Source organism: Rattus norvegicus, chromosome 2 (genome assembly GCF_036323735.1).
Source record: "Rattus norvegicus strain BN/NHsdMcwi chromosome 2, GRCr8, whole genome shotgun sequence".
Taxonomy (NCBI): domain Eukaryota; kingdom Metazoa; phylum Chordata; class Mammalia; order Rodentia; family Muridae; genus Rattus; species Rattus norvegicus.
Genome location: NC_086020.1, coordinates 63,130,358 through 63,149,104, shown reverse-complemented (window position 1 = coordinate 63,149,104; position 18,747 = coordinate 63,130,358). Strand labels below are relative to the sequence as shown.

General features: G+C 46.7%; 1 protein-coding gene across 10 annotated transcripts in view; it reads left to right on the top strand.

Annotated features, from left to right (window-relative positions):
• The window catches only part of Pdzd2 (PDZ domain containing 2), a 385,871-nt gene that overhangs the window by 348,416 nt on the left and 18,708 nt on the right, over window positions 1-18,747 (top strand). For all 10 annotated transcript variants that reach the window (XM_039103091.2, XM_039103090.2, XM_039103085.2 and 7 more), the window contains 5 exons: window positions 5,211-5,292; window positions 6,681-6,715; window positions 7,618-7,774; window positions 9,337-10,112; window positions 13,369-13,513. In XM_039103091.2, the coding sequence (XP_038959019.1) occupies window positions 5,211-5,292; window positions 6,681-6,715; window positions 7,618-7,774; window positions 9,337-10,112; window positions 13,369-13,513 (1,195 nt within the window). The remainder of the gene's footprint in view (window positions 1-5,210; window positions 5,293-6,680; window positions 6,716-7,617; window positions 7,775-9,336; window positions 10,113-13,368; window positions 13,514-18,747) is intronic.

Here is an 18,747-nt window from a genome sequence, read left to right as displayed (position 1 = left end):
GTAAGCCACCTTTTCTGGCTTCGTGTTTGACTTGGCAAGGGAAAAGAAGGATCTTTCTAGGTTGATGTTTGTTGGTAGCTCAGCCCCAGGTACTACCAGCCTTTGTGAACCTACTAATGAAGGAAAGAGAGTTCTTTTGGGAACCGTGGAGCATGAGAGTTGAGGTTGGGAAACAGGCAGGCTCATGGGCATCACCTGGGATGGGGAGCCTGCCCTTCCATGTATCCCACCAGTCCATGTTTGGATCACAGCCCCATCCTACATGAAATTCATTACCCCATGGCTCAGAGCTTCTGCCAGGTAGAAGGCCATGGTCGCATCCTAGAGCTGCACAGGTGGATGAGACCGCAGTCTCCTGAGACTTCTTAATATGACGTCCATGGAGTCCTATGCAGACTTCACAGATTATACCAATTTGGGAGGACATTTGTGTTTGTGGGTGACAGTCATTTATATCAAACTTTCAGTCTCCCATGCCCCCCAAAAGGCAACTGTTATGTGAAGGAATGAGGGCTTTAGACACAGGTAGAACTGAACTAGTTTAGAGATAGCCTCTTCTGACCCCAACACATGCTTCTGTAATTAAAACCTAAGAGCTCACTAATTAAAAAAAAAAATCAATTTTTCCGCCGTTAACCCATAAAAACTATTTGGTCATCTCCTCCCTGTACAGTTACTTTTAAATGTTTTAAGTAAACCTCAACAAGTTCAGTTCAACCCACTGCATAAAATGATTTTTGCTGAATATATTACTCCATTTAAGAAATTAATTTGTTTCCAAAATTATAACCAGATTGCCCTGAAACTCAAAAGGTTCAAAACATGGGCTCTTCTGGATGCGCAGCACTTGGGATGTGGTATTGTTTTTATTATTTCCTGAGCGGTCCCAGGCTCCTGTGAGGATTCTATGCCAATGAAGGGCCACATCGACAGCTTCTTTGTTGTTCATTTGTTTGTTTGTTCATTTTCATTTTTCAAGACAGGGTTTCTCTGTACAGCCCCTGCTGTCCTGAAACTCACTCTGTAGACCAGGCTGGCCTAAAAGTCAGAGATCCACTGCCTCTGCCTCCTGAGTGCTGGGATCAGGTCTGCACTCAGTGGTGTTCCTTTACACCATTGGTCCTGTCCCATGCAGATAAGCATTGACAAAAGTCTGTGTCTTGGTCTAGCGGTGTAAGACAGAAGATGCCGTAACAGACTGCTTGCTGCTTGTTTTTTTGAGTTTGTTTCTAGATTACTTTATCTACACACATACTTAGAAATATCCTCCCCAACACACTTATTTAAAAAAAGATGTTGATTTAGACTCTGTTGTGCTTCGTAGACTCTTTCTGCCCCTGTCCCTACTACGGTTCTTGCTGGGTCCCATTTAACATTTAACACCATATGCTCTGTGATTCCAGCAAGTGAGAGCAGTTCCCAGCTCCTTCCCCTACTCAGACTCCAGCATTCACCTTTCACCCCCACACACCATCCAGCACGCTGCCCTTGATCTAATGCCCCCGACCCCAGTGACCTTAAGACGCCTAAGCCACAGACCTGGAGGCGTAGCTGGCTTCCAGGGTGGGGATCTGTTCAGAGTGCTTCGTCTCCACCCAAAAGGGTTTTTGCCGACATGACCCATATCAAAACAACATTTCAGTGCGGAGCCTAATCACCCCATATAGACGGGTGGTCCGAGACCCCGTTGAACACACAAATGGATTCGTTTTTCCAACCACAGTCGAGTGGTCTGTGATTTGCTGGAAATGTGCCCAACACAACTGCGCTCCAGTAGTGGACCGACCTTCATGTTTCTCCCTAGGTAAACATGATGTTCTTGGTTGTCATGTGATACTATATTTTTCTTCTGGTCAAGATTCCATCTTAGATTTAATGTTTTTTCGTACCACTTAATTCAGCGTCCCGTGCCAGGAGGACGTTTTGATACAGGATATATGTGCCGCCTTGGTTTTCGTGCCGTTCCAAGAGAAACACCACAACAGTTTCCCTTCTCCTGTTTCTCATGTGTGGAGCAGCGGCTGCCCAGCTGGGACATTCAGACCTCCTAGGTCTAGACAGCTAGGACGTGGACTCGTTAGGAGAGCAGCTCCTCGCTTGCGTGGAGTAGAAAGTGAAAGGGGTTGGGGGTGGGGGTAGGGAAGCTGGCTTCTCCCACTCAGAAGAGCAGTTGCAAATATCGAAAGTCTATTTTCAAGAGTAACACTGTTGTTGATGCTGACATTTTCCCTGTCTCCTTTGCACAGTTACAGTTTGCTTTCTGGAGGGTATATGCGTGTGCCAGCCCTCGTGCATAAGTGTGTATATTTTATTTCCTGCGAGGCCCACTCTAAAGTATTACAGAAAGGCTGTGGCGTGATTGCGATTCGTCTATCACAGTAAACCCTGTATTTATTTATTGAGACAAATCCGCATTCTTATCCCAACAGGATTTATGCTAAGTATTATTTTAGTATACAAAATTACCACCCCAAGTTTAAAATAGTCTCACTTTTGAAACGGAAACTAAGTGTTCTGATTACCTTTTGAGTCAGGATCATCGTTTGGTAAATCACGAGCTTTCTAAAGAAAATTTCCCATGAATAGTGACAGTTAAGGATAATGCTTGGGGACCAAGGCTAAGTCATCGGGTAAGATGCTGGCCGTACAATCACAAGCACCTGCTTTCAGAGTCCCACCACCCACCGTAGAAGCCAGGGACAGCAGTGCGCTTCTGTAAACCCAGTGCTGAGAGAGAGGTGTAGATGGGCCCTGTAATGCGGTCATTCAGCCTAGCCAATCGTTGAGCTCTGGATCCAGCGAGAGACCCTGTCTCGAAAACAAGACAGAGCAATAGAGGAAGACCCGTAGTGTCAACATCTGGCCTCCACACGTGAGCACACATGTGCATACTCACAGAAATGCTTTTAAATCGGAATAAATTAACATTTTTAAAGAACAGAATAACAATGGGGAAAGAATTCTGTAGATGTACCACTGTATTGCTAAATACAGAAAGAATAGAAGAAATAAAATAAATCATTTTTTAAAAACCTACCTAGTAACGATTATCTCAGCAAAAGCAATCAGAAAGGCTAAAGCCAAACTTGCCATGACGAAGCCCAGTACTTCATCTGCTAACCTAAAGACTGAACGTACAAACACAGTCACACACGCACATGGGTGCAGGAGACTTCCACACTCTCAGACTCTCTCTATACACTCTCACGGAGGACAAAAATCCCAACAAAGAAATCTGGCTCATTCCAGTGTCACTAAGTTCAGAGCATCCAGATGTGGAGTACACAGACGGCCCCAGCCTGGGTGACGGGGGAAACCACTTCTGTAGTAGCCTTTCTGAATAAACAAAACAGAATCTGAAGCTATGTGTGAAGCAGCTGTCAGAGAGATCCTAATAGAACGCTTCGACCGCCCTGGGCTCCTTGTGCACACCAGTATCTAGAAAGACAAAAGACTCTCTACAGGGTCAGATTTCAGAAGGTGGAAGAACTTGGGAGGCAGAGGCAGAGGCAGGTAGATCTCCGTGAGTTCAGGGCCAGCCTGGTCTACATAGAGAGTTATTGGATAACCAGAGCTACACAGTAAGGCTTGGCGGGGGAGCGGGGGAGCGGGGGAGCGGGGGAGCGGGGGAGCGGGGGAGCGGGGAGGAACACACTAAAGACACGGCAGCCAGGTCCTGGATGGTCAGAGTCAATCTTCCTATAAAATAAAGAAACTGGGATATAAGGATTCACAGCAGATCTAAAGGAAGTTCACCGATATGGCACCATAATATAAACCCTCAAATTACCTTCACACTAGCTCAGGAGGAAGTTGCACACTAATTTGCCTTTCGGAGGGAATTCTTTGCCCCTGCACAGGCTGGTCACACACACTGGGAACCGGTCACAGCAGTAGAGCGGTGTCCGAACAGCAGCCAGCACCGGAATAGGAAATGTGTGCTAGACAGTCAACGGCACTTTAGTTCCTGAGCCTCCCGAAGGCACCGCGGCGATGGAGAGGCTTTGTTTGCAGCAGAGTCATAATTAAATATTTATACGCCAAAGACCATAGTGTCTGCAATCTGCAAATGGTTTAGCAAAAAATAAGAAGGAATACTGTAAATGAGGTGAGAAGTTAATGAATTGAGGACGCTGAAGAGATGGCTCAGTGGTTAGAGTGTTGGTTGCTCTTGCAAAGGACCCAGGTTTGGTTTCAGCACACAAGTTTCACGACTGCGACTCCAGTTCTAAGGTAGCCAATGCCCTCTTCTGCCTTGAGGGCAGTAAGGCATGTGCACCCATTCAGGCAAAATGTCCATGTGCATAAAATATACCTTAAGAAATAGTGAATTTAGACAAATAGTGCAGTCTTTTACTGTTCTGGCATAGTGTATAAGTTTTCGTTAGAATAAAAAATTTTAGCTTACATTTTCATTTTTTGCATAGGTGTGTTTGCGTTGTTGGTACATGTGCCACAGTGCACGTGTGGAGGTCAGAGGGCAACAGATAGGGATTGATTCTACCGCACTGCTCCCGAGAGTGCAGCCATACTCTCAGGCTTGTGGTAGCTCCCTTATTTCTAAGCGATCTTGCCACCCACCCCCCCAGGGGTCGTTTTGGTTTGTTTCTTAATATTCTTAATTTTTATTTTTATTTATTTGTTTGTTTGTTTGTTTTGATCTTTGGAGACAGGGATTCCCTGTAGCCCTGGCTAGCCTGGAACTCTGTAGATCAGGCTGGTTTTGAACTCAAGACACCTGCCTCTGTCTCCCAAGTGCTGGGATTAAAGGTGTGTGCTAACACTCACCACCTGGCTAATGTTCTTAATTTTTTAATTGTTATCTATTTATTTTGTATGTACGTATGCATGTGTGTTATGCATTGGCATGTGCCAGCAGGGTACATGGGGAGAGGTCAGAGAACAATGGTCAGGAGTCCATGATTTGAACTCAGGTCGTCAGGCTTGGCAGCAAGCAGCCTTCACCATCTGAGCCATCTCACTGGCCTGACTGTGAGTTCTTTAAGAAGAATGAGAGCTAAGTGTTCTGAAGAGGGGCAGAGTCAGTGAGGTGCAGTTGGTGGTCTTGTTGTTTATACCTTGAAGCCACCCACCATTCAACTGGACTTAGGCGGTCTGAGTTACTGCTTCTAAGGTGTTTCCAGTCTTTTTTTATTGAGGAGAAATAAATACAAACCAACGTCTAATTTGCGCTTTCTGCTGAAACTCAGGTCTCGGAGCAGGAAATGGACGAAGTGATAGCACGCAGCACTTACCAGGAAAGCAGAGAAGCCAACTCCTCCCCCGGCCTCGGTATGGCGGCTTGTTCACTGCTGAGACACGGTTCTCGTCAGGTTCACCCACGGGTACTCCTAGCTGGGGCACGCGGTTCTCTGTAATTGCCGGTGACAGTTGCTGACAGGGCCTACACTCTGTCTTGGTTCCCTCTTTTGATTTCTACAGTTATTTAATGTGCTTCATTAAAGGTCCAATCACGCATGCTGCCTATATGGCCTTCAAATAATTTGAGAAAGAAAGCTCACAGACATTCATGAATCTTCATGACTCATTTGAAATGCATAGGTCAATGATACTTGACACCCAAACAAGAGTCATGTAGTAATACAGAGTGTTATTCATGCAAAACGCTGAGGTTTCCCTCTATGGACTTGGAAGTTTCAGTACAAAGCACCTCCAGTTGGCTGCTGGAGGCAGAAAATGTTCTCCAGTTTTCCTCCTTGTGTGGAAATGCTGGGGCAGGAAAGGCTGCAGTTCTCCTCGGCGTTTCTTCTTCACTTAGAGCATTGTATAAACAGTCTCCTTAGTGTGGAAACCTAGGAGGGATTCTGCAGCCATTGCTCACTTGACTAGAGACTTCTCTGACGTTCGGATTGATGCCCTGCAGGAAAAGGAACTGGGAGATATGAGTTACTGGATGTCAGAGGAAAAGGAACAGGATTGGGGACAGCCATGAAATCCCTGGTGATTTGCATCCATAATTAATATATTTAAAGTGGACTCGGCCATAATAGGCTCTTTATTCAGCCTGAACGCTGGGTTCTCTTCATCCCAACATCTCTACTTGATCAGACAGCAAAGACTTTTATTTTTTTTAAGCCGGAATTCTCATGCCCTAAATCTCTTTTGCCTGTGACATGTAATTTAAAGTCTACAGGCTGAGCTCCTCACCCGTCAGCTAAAGAGGAAAACCAGCATCCCCACCACTTCCCTGGTTCTTTCATGAGTTCCTTGGATGGGGTTCATTGGTTCATTCATCCTTCCAGCCATTCAGCAAGCATGGCTGGGTCCTTAGCAGACAGCAGGTGCTCTGGGGTTTGTTGCACAGAGGAGAAGGGGAGATGCAGAGATCCAGGCACCATTAAACTGTCCCGTCAGATAGAATGCTCAGCGGGATTGCAGGGGGAAGCATCAGAGCCATGAGCAGGGTCTTGAGGGAGGGAAGGGGGTGGGATGGGAAGGGGGAGGGGGTACCCAGATAGATAGATAATAGGGGTGGCTACTCAGAGAAACTGTATGAGTGCATCTGCCTATGCATGCAACTCATTAGTGGCACCCAGGCAAAGGACAGTTCTGTTGAATACACTTGGTCCCTCCCTTTGGTTGGTGAACTCTATGAGCCTGCTTGTTCATAATGTGTGAGCTTCACCACATTAACCGTTTTGCGAATTCCTTCCACACAGGTACCCCCTTGAAGAGCCCCTCTCTGGCCAAAAAGGTGAGTCAAAATGCATTCGGGGACCACCAACCAATTTTCAGGAGCCTCTCAGTCAAGTCACAAACCCCAGTCCATATTTCTGCCCATGAATCCTTTCAGCCACTTTATACAAGGAAGTGGCAGCCATACCAGTGTGAAAGCAGACACACAAAGGTGTGCTTCTCCTAGTTCATCCAGGAAAAGATCAGCACAGAAAAGAAAAGGCCCCGGAGCCTTTTGAGCCGCTCACTTTGAAATAAAGGTAGCCTGGGTTCCAGAGAGCCTGAAGCTATGAGTACTCTGGGCGTTCCTCAGTCCCACTAGCGTGGGATTCAGACTGCACAACCCCCATCCCATCCCACCACCTAGCAGTTCATCAGTTGGGCCAAAAGCTTAGACTTGCTTATTTATGATTTACTCTCCTTTCCTCTCCTTCCTTGAAGTGGCTTTGGTTTGGTTTGGCTGAGATAGTTGACAGTTGCAGGAGCTGGAGAGATGGCTCAGCGGTTAAGAGGTGGACGGTTGTACCAGAGGTCCTGAGTTCAATTCTAGGATGCACATGACAGCTCACCACTGTCTGTAACACCACTTCCAGGGGATCCAAGACGCTCACACACACAGACCTACATGCAAGCAAAACACCAATGCACATAAAGCAAACAGATGAACAAACAGATAAGACTGTCGTAGGTTTATATGGCCATTGCAAAATGTGCCTCCACCCCATCTAAAAGCAGTATCTGGCCCATGTTTTGCTGTATTGATGTGGCTTTAGTCACCCTACAGGAAAAGGAGATGGGCGGTCACTGTTACAGCTGTTCCCTGTGATCAGGAATTAGGACATGGTGTCCCTGAGAAATCATTAGTGTTGGTGTACTGCTCTGGTGTGTCTTCCTATACTCCAGCATGTTCTTCTCCAACAGGACTCACTCCTCTCTGAATCTGAGCTCTCCCAATACTTTGTCCATGATGGCCAGGGCTCCCTGTCAGACTTTGTGGTGGCTGGCTCTGAGGATGAGGATCACCCTGGAAGTGGATATGAGACCTCGGAGGATGGCAGCCTGCTTCCTGTCCCCTCAGGTGAGCAGGAGAACTCCAGGGTACCCCAGACTTAACAGTACAATAAGTAATTAGTAGTTCCCCCATCCCTGCTGGAGGCCTCTGGGGTCTGCCTTGTCCAGGACAACAAGGAGAGAAAGCTGGAAACCATGAGCAGAGACAGGATCTATTCTTGGCCATGGTGACCAACTGTTCATGCAACAGTGAGTGGCTGGACACCCATTCTACTACCAGGGGTGAAGGTGGCTTATTCAGGCACCCTCTACACACCATTTACAACATATCATCTTGAGTTTCCTGGCATCAAATCAGGGTGGGCAACCCAAGGCGTTCACGATTGAGGGAATTCCAGTTCTCTTCCCTCACTAGGCTCTGAGCTGAATTCTTAGAAAACAGTGAGTTTGAGAAGTGCGTCTGTGAGAAGCACTGTTAGCAAAAGGTCACTTCTGTTCAAGAGTCCTCCAGCCTCTGCCCAAATGACATCATCTGGTGTGAACTGCATTGAGCTCTCGGATTTCTACTGTCAAGGGTTCCCTTTTCCTCTCCAGTGTTTGAGCTTCAGAGGGGCAGACGATGGCACACTCAGGGGAGCCACACAGCAAACCTGTACTTTGAACCATAGTATGGACAGAAAGCTTGCAGAAGATTTGCAGAGCCGCTCGTGTACATGCCATGCCTCAAAGATGCCCTTTACCTTGAGAAGTAGTCAGCTTGGGCTGTGTGCCATGCCCTTTTGCTAAAGATAGGGAGGGACCTCGGGTGATAAGAACAAAGGTGTGAGTGCCATGTTACCCGGGTTACCTGGTAGAGAGGAGTTCTCTGCATCAGCATTTAGGTGGAACCCCCACCCCCCAACAACTTGGGAGGCAAAATGAAGCCGAACTATAAATTCCCCATCTCTAGAAAGCACGACTTTCAAGTTAAGTAACCTAGAGTTGGTTTCCGTTGGGGCTCTTGAGGGCGAGAAGATGGCTCAGTGGGTAAAGCAAAATGTCAGGGCAGGTTTGGATCCTAGACGCCATGGAAAGGCAGAAATCAGTAATCGCAGTACAGCGAGATGGGAGGCAGACAGAAGAATCCTTGGGTGTTGTCAGCTCAGCTAGCCTGCCATATGTAATAGCAAAAACCAGGAGAGACTGTCTCAAACAAGGTGGAAGGCAAAGACAGACTCCCAAGGTTGTGCTCCATCCTCTGCCCATGTTATAACCATGTGCCTCCCAACACACAAAGACATGCATGTGTGGATATGTGTCAGTATGTCTATGTGTATAAAAATAAAGGGGGGTGGCAAAGAAAAAGAGAAGCAATAGGCTGGTTGCCCATGCTGTTTGGAGCACAAGAAGCCATATTGTTTATGGGGATGTCCAGGGGCTGGAGGTCGTGCCTGGCATGTTGAATTCAGAAGTGCTCATGTTCCTTCACAGGATTGGTTTTGTCAAGTGGCTGGACAAGGCAGACTTTACCTTGAGCAAGAGGGCACCGTTGTAAGAGCAAGCACTGGGATTTATTTCATTAAGGTTATAGAGCCAGGCCAGATTAGAAACTTATGTTTTGTCTAATTCTTCTCTCTCCATCCTTTGCAGCTCACAAAGCCAGGGCCAACAGCCTTGTGACCCTTGGAAGCCAGAGGACTTCTGGGCTCTTACACAAGCAGGTGACAGTTGCCAGGCAAGCCAGTCTCCCCGGAAGCCCCCAGGTCCTCAGGAACCCTCTTCTCCGCCAGAGGAGGGTGCGTTGCTATGACAGCAATGGTGGCAGCGATGATGAAGACTTCGATGGTGAAGGGGACTGCATCTCCCTCCCGGGAGTCCTCCCAGGTCCCGGCAAGCCTCTGGTAGAAGATGACACGAGGCCTGCCTTGACAACCTCTTCCAAAAGTATTGATGTGAACAAGCAGGAGGAAAGACTCCAGAAACCACTGGTCAGCAAGGCCTGCTCCGTGCCTCTCCTCGGCAGCTCGCTGGACTCAGAGCACAGCATCCTCAATGGAACAGGGGGTACCCCTCCCAAGGTAGCCAGCCTGCCAGGTTCTGGAGAAACCCCCAAGAATGGGCCCAGAGGCTCTGGGAGAAAAGAAATGTCAGGGTCAAGAAGCTCACCAAAGCTGGAATACAGAGTCCCTACAGACACCCAGAGCCCAAGGAGCCCGGAAAACCATACCTCCCCACCACAGAAGAGTGAAAATCTGGTGTCCAGGCACAAGCCCGTGGCCAGGATCAGCCCACACTACAAGAGGTCTGATGCAGAGGAGGCCCCAGGTGGAACAGCCAATGGACCGTGTGCTCAAGACTTGAAAGTCCAGGCGTCTCCCGTGAAAGATCCTGTCACCGGCCGTCAGCCAGGTGGAACCGCAGAGAAGGTAGCCGACTCACTTTTCTGACTATTACGTTTGACCGTTGTGGGATGACTATGCTTTGTAAGACGCAGGGTAACCTGGGGGAAAGGGTGTTGACTGGTGGGTTCTTTTGACAGTCATTTAGTGGGTGCCCATTCCTATGCTGGCAGTCATGAGGTCCCTCAGTACTCACTCCCTTCACAGGGTACAGGGCCAGTGGTGGTGATGGGAAGGCATTGTGGAATCAGTGGGAGTGAAGCCCTGGGCCTGGGGCCAACTCACAGACCGGCTGGCACAAGTTGAGCGATAACATGGACAAGTCATTGAGCCTTTCTGAGCCTTCGTTCTCGGGGCTGTGGGGCAGAGGATTGCTGTCTGCCTTGGTTGGCTGAGGGGCGTGACTGGCAGATGTTGACTGCCAATGAGCTTAGGAGGGAACCTTGACTACTTTCAAGATCCCTACAGGAATTCTGAGTGATTAGAGCCACATTGAACCCTCAGGTGCAACAAGCACCTGCCTATAGTCCCAGCACTTAGGAGATGCCGAAGGATTGATGACTTTAAGCTACTCTGTCTCGATAAAAGGGCAAAGAAACTAAGACACCATCACGCCAAATAACAGGGCTGAATCCACTCAAAATTCACAGCACACCACGCGGAGTGCAAGTTAGTTGATACTAAGTGTTTGCATGCTAGTTATTATCTAATTGTTCACGTAATCTTTTCAGTACATCTCTTGTCTAGCAAAAAAGGAAAGTCTCCAATCTCTGAGCAAAGAATCTGAGATGATTTTTAAGGCCATGTTAATGAAGATAGCTTATTGTCATTTAAAGTGGATACGTTAATACATTCATAGAATCCAAATGAGGTAGAAGTCGTTGTCTCTTAATCTTCTGCAGTCCCATTTTCTCCCCTCCTCAAAAATGATATTCGCCTCCAAGCAGCTCATGCCTTACAGTACATGCAGTCAGTGGGTGTGTTCTTTCCTTTCAGAAAGTGTCATAGCTCAGTAGCACAGTGCTGGTCCAGCATACACGCTCACACACAGCTCTGGTTCGATCCCCAGTACCCTGCCTCTCCCCTGCACACACACAGGCTCACCGTCAAGGTTTAGACAGCAGAGAAGGCCAGACCAGGGGTTTTATTCCTAACCAGTCACATGTATTAAAAACAGCTCTTGCCAGATGTGGTATCGCTAGTAGTTCTGATCGGACAAGTTCTGATCGGTGAGACCTTTGTCAACAAGGGAGAGGTTTGTGTAGTTTTAAATTGTATTTAGTGTGTGCATATTCTCTCTCTCTCTCTCTCTCTCTCTCTCTCTCTCTCTCTCTCTCTCTCCCCCCCTCCCCCCCCTCTCCCTCCACACATCCCAAGCTGCAAGTGCAGTAGTCAGAGGCCAGCTTGAAGGAATCGGTTTTCTCCTGTTACCATGTAGAGCCCAAGGATCAAACTGAGGTCGTTGGGCTTAGAGACAAGTGCTTTACCATCCCGACCTGAGATTTAATAGTTTTGAGATATTTGCAGTAAGAACTTTTTGGGTGGCTGGAGAGATGGCTTAGCACTAAGAACACTGGGCACTCTTCCAGGGGACCTGGGCTCAGTTCCCATCACCGTGTCAACTAACAACCTTCTATAAGTTTAGTCACAGGGGATCCGATGCCCTGGTCTAGCTCCCAAGGGCATGAGGCACACAGACGTGCATTCAGACAAATACTCATACACGTAAACTAAAAATAAATAAAACCTTTTAAAATGGGGGTGGGGGAAGGAGGGCAGTGATGGGAGATGCCTTTAATCCCTGCACCCAGGAGACAGAGGCGAACAGAACTCTGTGAGTTCAAGGCCAGCCTTAGTTTATAGAGCAAGTCCCAGGACAGCCAGGGCTACACAGAGAAACCCCATCTCGAAAACCAAAAATAAATGAATGTTAAATGCACTTTTTAAAGTGGGGTGGGTTTGATTTCATTAAATGTTTTCGTCATAAAAATTTTAGCTCTGAAATGTGATTTCTAGGACAGAGAGAGTAGAATATCACTCTCTGTAAGGCACTCAGGGAGGAGAAGCAGAAAACCAAAGTAAACATCTTCACTTTTAGTGTTCCCCTTTGCTGTACAGCACCTTCAAAAAAATGTGTGATGTGGTGGTGGTGGTGGTGGTGGAGATGGTGGTGATGGTGGTGATAGTGGTAGTGGTGGTGGTGGTGGCGTGTGTGTGTGTGTGTGTGTGTGTGTGTGTGTATGCGTGTACATGGATGATGTGCATGTGTGTGGCGCATACAGGTATCATGTCTCCTTTGCTGTCTGCCTTATTCCTTTGAGACAGGGTCTCTAGCTAAACTGGAGCATATTGGTTTTCAGCTAAGTGAGCAACAGTGAATACCGGCGGCCCCCAAGCTGGGGCTGTAGGCAAGAACACCATACCTCTCTTCAGTGGGTACCACACTTCGCTACTTGGATTGCTACTTGGGTGCTGGGGCTTAGACCCTTGGGTGTGCACAGCACACAGTCTTCCTGAACCTTCTCCCCAGTACAAGTTAGTACTATATATTAAGGTAAACTTGTTCTTGGTGGAAAATTAGCTATTTTAAAATGTACAACCCAGGGACTCTTCCCACACCCACCTTTGCCCACTCTTCTGGGCTTTTCTGTTTCATTTCCTTTATTGGAAAAACAGCAACTTAACTGAGTCAAGCACTCACTTCCCTTGGCTGACAACACTTCTTGGAGTGAGTTTTAACAAGAGTTGTGAAAGACACCTTACGTTTCACCCGCCTCTTCTGCTGCCACCTTTGGGCCACTTTATGACGCACCAACTCCGTGGATTAATTTTAAATAAATGCAATTGGACTTTTTAGTGGTTGAAATTTGTTTTTGTGCTGAGCATTCCGTAGAAGAAAGGAAGACAAAGTGATTGACGCTTGACCTAAGGGAAATCTTGCAGCACCACACACTGGCCTCATTTCTCGTTTCTCCATTTACCCTCTTCCTCACTCTCAGACCTAGGAATTGATTTTACAATCTTGGCTATCCTTACAAAATGTCAGACGGCACCTCCCACCTACCGAAACCTTACTCATTTAACCATCTTTTCCTTAAAACTTCTGAGATCCAGCAAGTCTTTTTAGTCCCCATATGAAAGTTGAAAACCCTGAGGCTTAGAGATGAGGTACAGAGCCTGGATCGGCCAGCTCCCAACCCTGTTCTCCTCTCCGGACGATGCTGCCAAAGATGCAGAAACCCTGAAAAGCTATTAACATGGTTTCTGCTTCTCATTGTGCCAGGAACTTCAGGGAAATCCCACCCCGGGGGACAGCTCTGTCCCCACCAACTGTGGACCAGCCAGTACCCCATGCCACCCAAACACTGGACTCCCCACAGAGAACCCGCAGGGAGCTGCACCAGAGTGCGTGCCACACCCTGGGACTGGTAAGACTGCGTTCTTGTTGGTTTCATTGAGAGACGGGGAAACACGAATCCTAAGAAAAGTATCACAAGAAGATAATTTTTGAGGAGGGAAGAAAAACCACGTAGGGAAACCAATATTTAGATGTTGATGAAATCGCTATCCTTGATCACTATGCTTAGACCCCTCCCCCCACCCCGCCCCATCACTGTGCTTAGACCCTCCCCTGCCCCACCCCCGCCCCATGCTTAGACCTCACGTGCATTCCATGTTGAGTGCATCCATGTTTGCTTTTCATTCTGTGACACAGACAAGACATAAGAAATGGGATTTTTTTTCCTCCTCGGAATCTCCGTAATGTGCTTATATGAAATCAAGTACATGGAGAAGTGGCAGTAAAAACCTCCACAAGGAAAAGTAAAAACTAAATAAGTAATAGCATGGTGGAAATTACCTAAGCATGATGAGAGACGGACAAATGGCATAGAAGCAGAAATCATGGCTACTTACAGCTTGAAGTGTTTTTTTTTGTTTTGTTTTGTTTTGTTTTTTAAGTCAAGCTGAATTGACTGATTCTGCTGCTTTCTCAGTGGAAGGAGAAAGTTTTCTTCGTGGCTGGTAATTACTGTAATAGCTCGAGAGCCCGTGATCTTTGGTAATGGAAAAATGAGATAGCTCCCTTGTCAAGGCGGTCCCATAAATTGTTATTATATCTTATTTATTTAGTGTGTGTATATATAGATGTGTATGTACATATGTGTGTGCATACGTGTGGTGTGTATGTGTTTGTGCGTGAGCATATGTGTGTATGTGTGTCTGTGCATACATGTGTGTGTCTGTGCATACCTGTGGGGTGGTGTGTGTGTGTGTGTGTGTGTGTGTGTGTGTGTGTGTGTCTATGTGCTCCTGCACACATATCAAAGTCACAGGACAATTTCCCACACTCAGCTCTCTCTAGAGGATTGAACTCAGATGTGAAGGCTGACAGCAGATGTGTTACCCACTGAGCAACCTCACCAGACCAGGGGATGTCCTTAAAATTTAGAACTGTAGGGCTGGAGAGATGGCTGAGAGGTTAAGAACACTGTTCGCTCTTCCAGAGGTCCTGAGTTCAAATCCTAGCAACCACATGGTGGCTCACAACCACCATGTAATGGGGATAACAATACCCTCTTCTGGTGTGTCTGAAGACAGCAACAGTGTACTCACATACATTAAATGAATAGATAAATAAAAGATAGTTTAAAAAAATTTTGAAACTGTAGAATATCCACCCCAGGCAACTTTTGAAGCAAAATCTCATTTTGTAGCCCACACTGACCTGGACCTTGTGAGCTCCCTACCTTGGGCAGTCCTAGGTGCTTGAATCACGGGCACACCACCACAAAGCACACATACTGCCTTGTTCCTCAGTCTGTGGCGAGTCCATTACCATGGTTTCTGCTCCATCGTTCAAGTTCAGTTCACAAGCATTCGCTACTGAATCAACGTTAAAGGACAATTTCCATTAGAAATTTGACTTCACAGCGAAGTGTGTTAACTTAAATGGGGTTCCATGAAGTTACAAGGAGGCCGTGGAGGGATATCATCTTCCAAATGGCCTGCATTGGAGCTCTGAGCCTATGTACATCCCAACAGGGCTCGTTCTGCAGAGTGATTCTCAGGATGTTCTCCTGGGACCCATGCGGCCCTCAGAATTGAAGAACAGAAAAGGGATTACTTTCTTTTCTCACCAGAACCAATCTCCTTATTTGAAACAATGTAGAAAACACTCAACCTATTTACTATTCTACACACCTATTCTACACACCCTAATTTTCCTAGTCCTGGGGGGTTTCTACCTCCAGGAAGTGTTTACAGAGGCAAGCTCTTTAGACCAGAGAAGCATTTACTCTCCCAACTCCAGAGCCAAAGGAAAAACATAGCCTCTGTGTTTCCCGTACTTTCTACCTTTTCCATCTCCAATCCCAACCCACTACAGGTGTTTGTCCTCTCTGGATTTCCCACGAGTAATAAGCCTTGGAGAAAAAAGCAACTGGTAAATACGAATACCGGGAACTAATGATGTTTAATATATAGCAATACGCATGCTATAATTAATATATATAAATAACCTTAAAGCATAATGTGCCTGTTATCGCTGAGTTCTTACATGCAAGGAGCCCGAGCAGGTTGGAGTGATGGTGCTCTGGCGCCCTCTAGGGCTTTGGAGGTATACATCAGTGTGTGACCCACAGATTTTAGTGCCTGTCTTTTTGGGACGTTTCTGTTCTCTTTCTCAGCTAAAAGGGCCAGCAGAGACCTTGACTATTGGGCATGGCCTTTCCTCCTCTTAGTTTTATCACAAATAGCTCAACTGCTTTCCAGTGTTCGCAAAGATATTCTTCAAAATCTAACTTTTTTTGAAGGAGAAGATCCCCAAACACATCATTGATAAAAAAGAATTCTTTCTTAACTTAAAAAAAAAAAAAAGTTTGCTTTTTGGGCCCCTGAGATGGCTCGGAAGATGCTTGCTGCCAAGCCTGAAGACTTGAGTTCAGTCCCCGGGACTCACATGGTAAGAGAGAACTGACTCCTACAGGTGACCTCTGACCTCCATATATGTGCCATGGACCATGGGCCCGCACATATACACACATAATAATTTTTTAAAATCCTGCTTCTTAGAAAATGTCTAAAAATGTTACCAGGCAGGCAGCATGTGGGCATCATACTCGGGCTAGGTCCAAGGACAAGCTATGGCAAAGGCTGGTCACTCAAGCCCTCAGTGGCCTGCCTCCTGTGCTTGATCTGAGGCATCTGTATGGGTTCCGTGCACTGTTCCAATCACTGTCCAGTATAACAGCCTTATGTGTATGAGCATAGAAAACTATGAATGTATGAATGTATGTCCCTAACAAATAGTCATTGTTATATGACTTGATATGTTAATTGACATGTGTAGGCATACACAATTTTCCTGAGATGACTTTCAAAAAAAGATTGATTTGTCCTTGTACGCAGGAGCATGGCCACCTGATTATAGCTATGCTGCCAGTGAGGGCTGACCTCCAGGCCAGGCCCTATGACTTCTCTTAGTTGGCCACTCTTAAAACCAGGAGCAGGGTCGAAAGCCTCTGAGGACCCTTTAGAACGACCGTGAGAAAAGCCCCAGAGAGGTGTGTGAGGGTAGCCACTGCTTGCTATCTCTGTAATGAATACAGGGGTATATATTATAAAAATTAGGAAGTTATTTTTTTATGTGTGTGACCCAACTGAGAAGGAGATTTTGAAGTTGCCAAAGCCCCTTGAGGGCTCTCTGTTGTTATTCTTTGTGTCCTGTTGGTCCTGTTGTCTGTACAACAGCCTTTTCTTTCCTCGGTATGGCACCTGACATACTCTTTAGCCTCAGATGGCCACAGACAACAGTATTCAAGTGGCTACTGTGGTAACAGTGACCCTGCATGACAGGTGTGGCGTGGCATGTCATGCCAAGTCCTGGTGACTCGACAGCACCTGTGTCCCAGAGCCTTCCACACCCCTACATCACGAGTAATCAAGGCTGATTGGGCCTTCCACCCTGGGGATGTCCCATCAATACTTCCCAATAATGAAGCATTATTTTGAAAGGCTGCCACCAGGTAACTTCATCTCCCTCAAATAAAATCCTCCGCAGGGGCTAGGGATGGTGGAGCCTTTTCCTGAGATGCATGAAGCCCTGGGTTGAACCGCCAGGGTCACATGCATTGGTTGGAGTGGCTTACACTTAGGATTTGAGCACTTAAGAGGTAGAAAGAAGAGAATTAGGGACTCAAGGTCATCCTCTGGTACATAGGGAATTCAAGGTTAGCCTGGGATACAAGAGACCCTGCCTCAAATACCAAACAAACAAACCACTGAAGGTACTCACTTTGCAGTAACTCAGATCACTAGTGAAAACTGCAGAAAATTTTGCCTGTTTGAGAATGTTTAGTTTAGCGAACAACTCTGAAAGTGTTAAACGGCCTTTGGCAGCCAGAGACATGGCTCAGTGGGTTAGATCCCCGAGCCCACGTGGTGAAGGGACAGAACACACTCTTACAAGTTGTCCTCTGACACACACACACACAAGTAAGTGGCCTTTGAGTCCCTTCCTCTGGTCATACTGCCACTCCCCCCTGTATTTGGTGCCAGCAGAGGCAGGAATGCTATGCCTGAGAGTTCAATAGTTGAACAGAGAACAACATCTGGATCAGCAGGTATTCCTGGCAGCATCTGGCCTTCCACAGCAGGTCTAGGTAGTTCATTGCCACCTCCATGGGCGTCTTGATGAACCGCCCTTGTTATTGCCACATGCTCCACATGGAGGCCACAGGGTTCAGGGTTAGCCAAGCACAGGCTGTGGGGCAAATCCTGGCTCTCCCACCTGTGAACTGTGAGCTTGAGCATGTTGCCCAACCACTTAGTGACTCCCTTCCTCGTTCTCTCAGCGCACAGGATCCACCCACCTCCCATTACTGGGAAGAAAATTAACTGTGTGGAAATCTCCTAACGTGGTGCTAAGACTTCGTTATTGGCTAATAATTACTTTGTAATTATTCATACAAGGACAACAGGAAGGGACAAAAGATGGAATTAAAGCCAAGCCTAGTGACACAAACCCATAATCCCAACCAGTCCTGGAGCCAAGATAGGGTGGCAAGTGGCCTGTCTCAGCAACTTGTGGAAACCCGGTATCAAAGTGTCACGTGAGCTGGGGCCAGTAAGACAGTCATCCTCTGCTATATAGTGAGTTCAAGGTTGGTCTGGGATACTCAAGACTATCTTTAAAATTGATTAATTAATTAATAATTATAAAGCTTTGAAGATATAATCATTGTGGTAATCCAGCTCTCTGACAAAGACTGCACAAAAATTTGCTTGTCAGAGAGTGTTTAATAAGTGAACGTGAAACCCGTTAAAAGGCCTTTGGCAGTCAGAGACATGGCTCCGTTGCTAGAGAGAACACACTCCCACGAGTTGTCCTCTGACCCTCACATACACTGAGTCCCATTGTCAAACCGCCACTCTCCCCTGGATTCTGGCGTCACCTAAAGTAAGGATGTTGTACTTGAGAACTCACAAGTACGGGTAAGGTGCTTCCCACTGAACTCGACTTCCTGAGTTTAATTCCCAGTGCATACATAATAGAAGGAGAGAATCAGCACCTACAAGTTGTTCCTCTGACCCCCACATGTAGAAGATGGTATGTGTGTACGAGTATATATATAAACATATATAATAATAGAATTTTTTTATT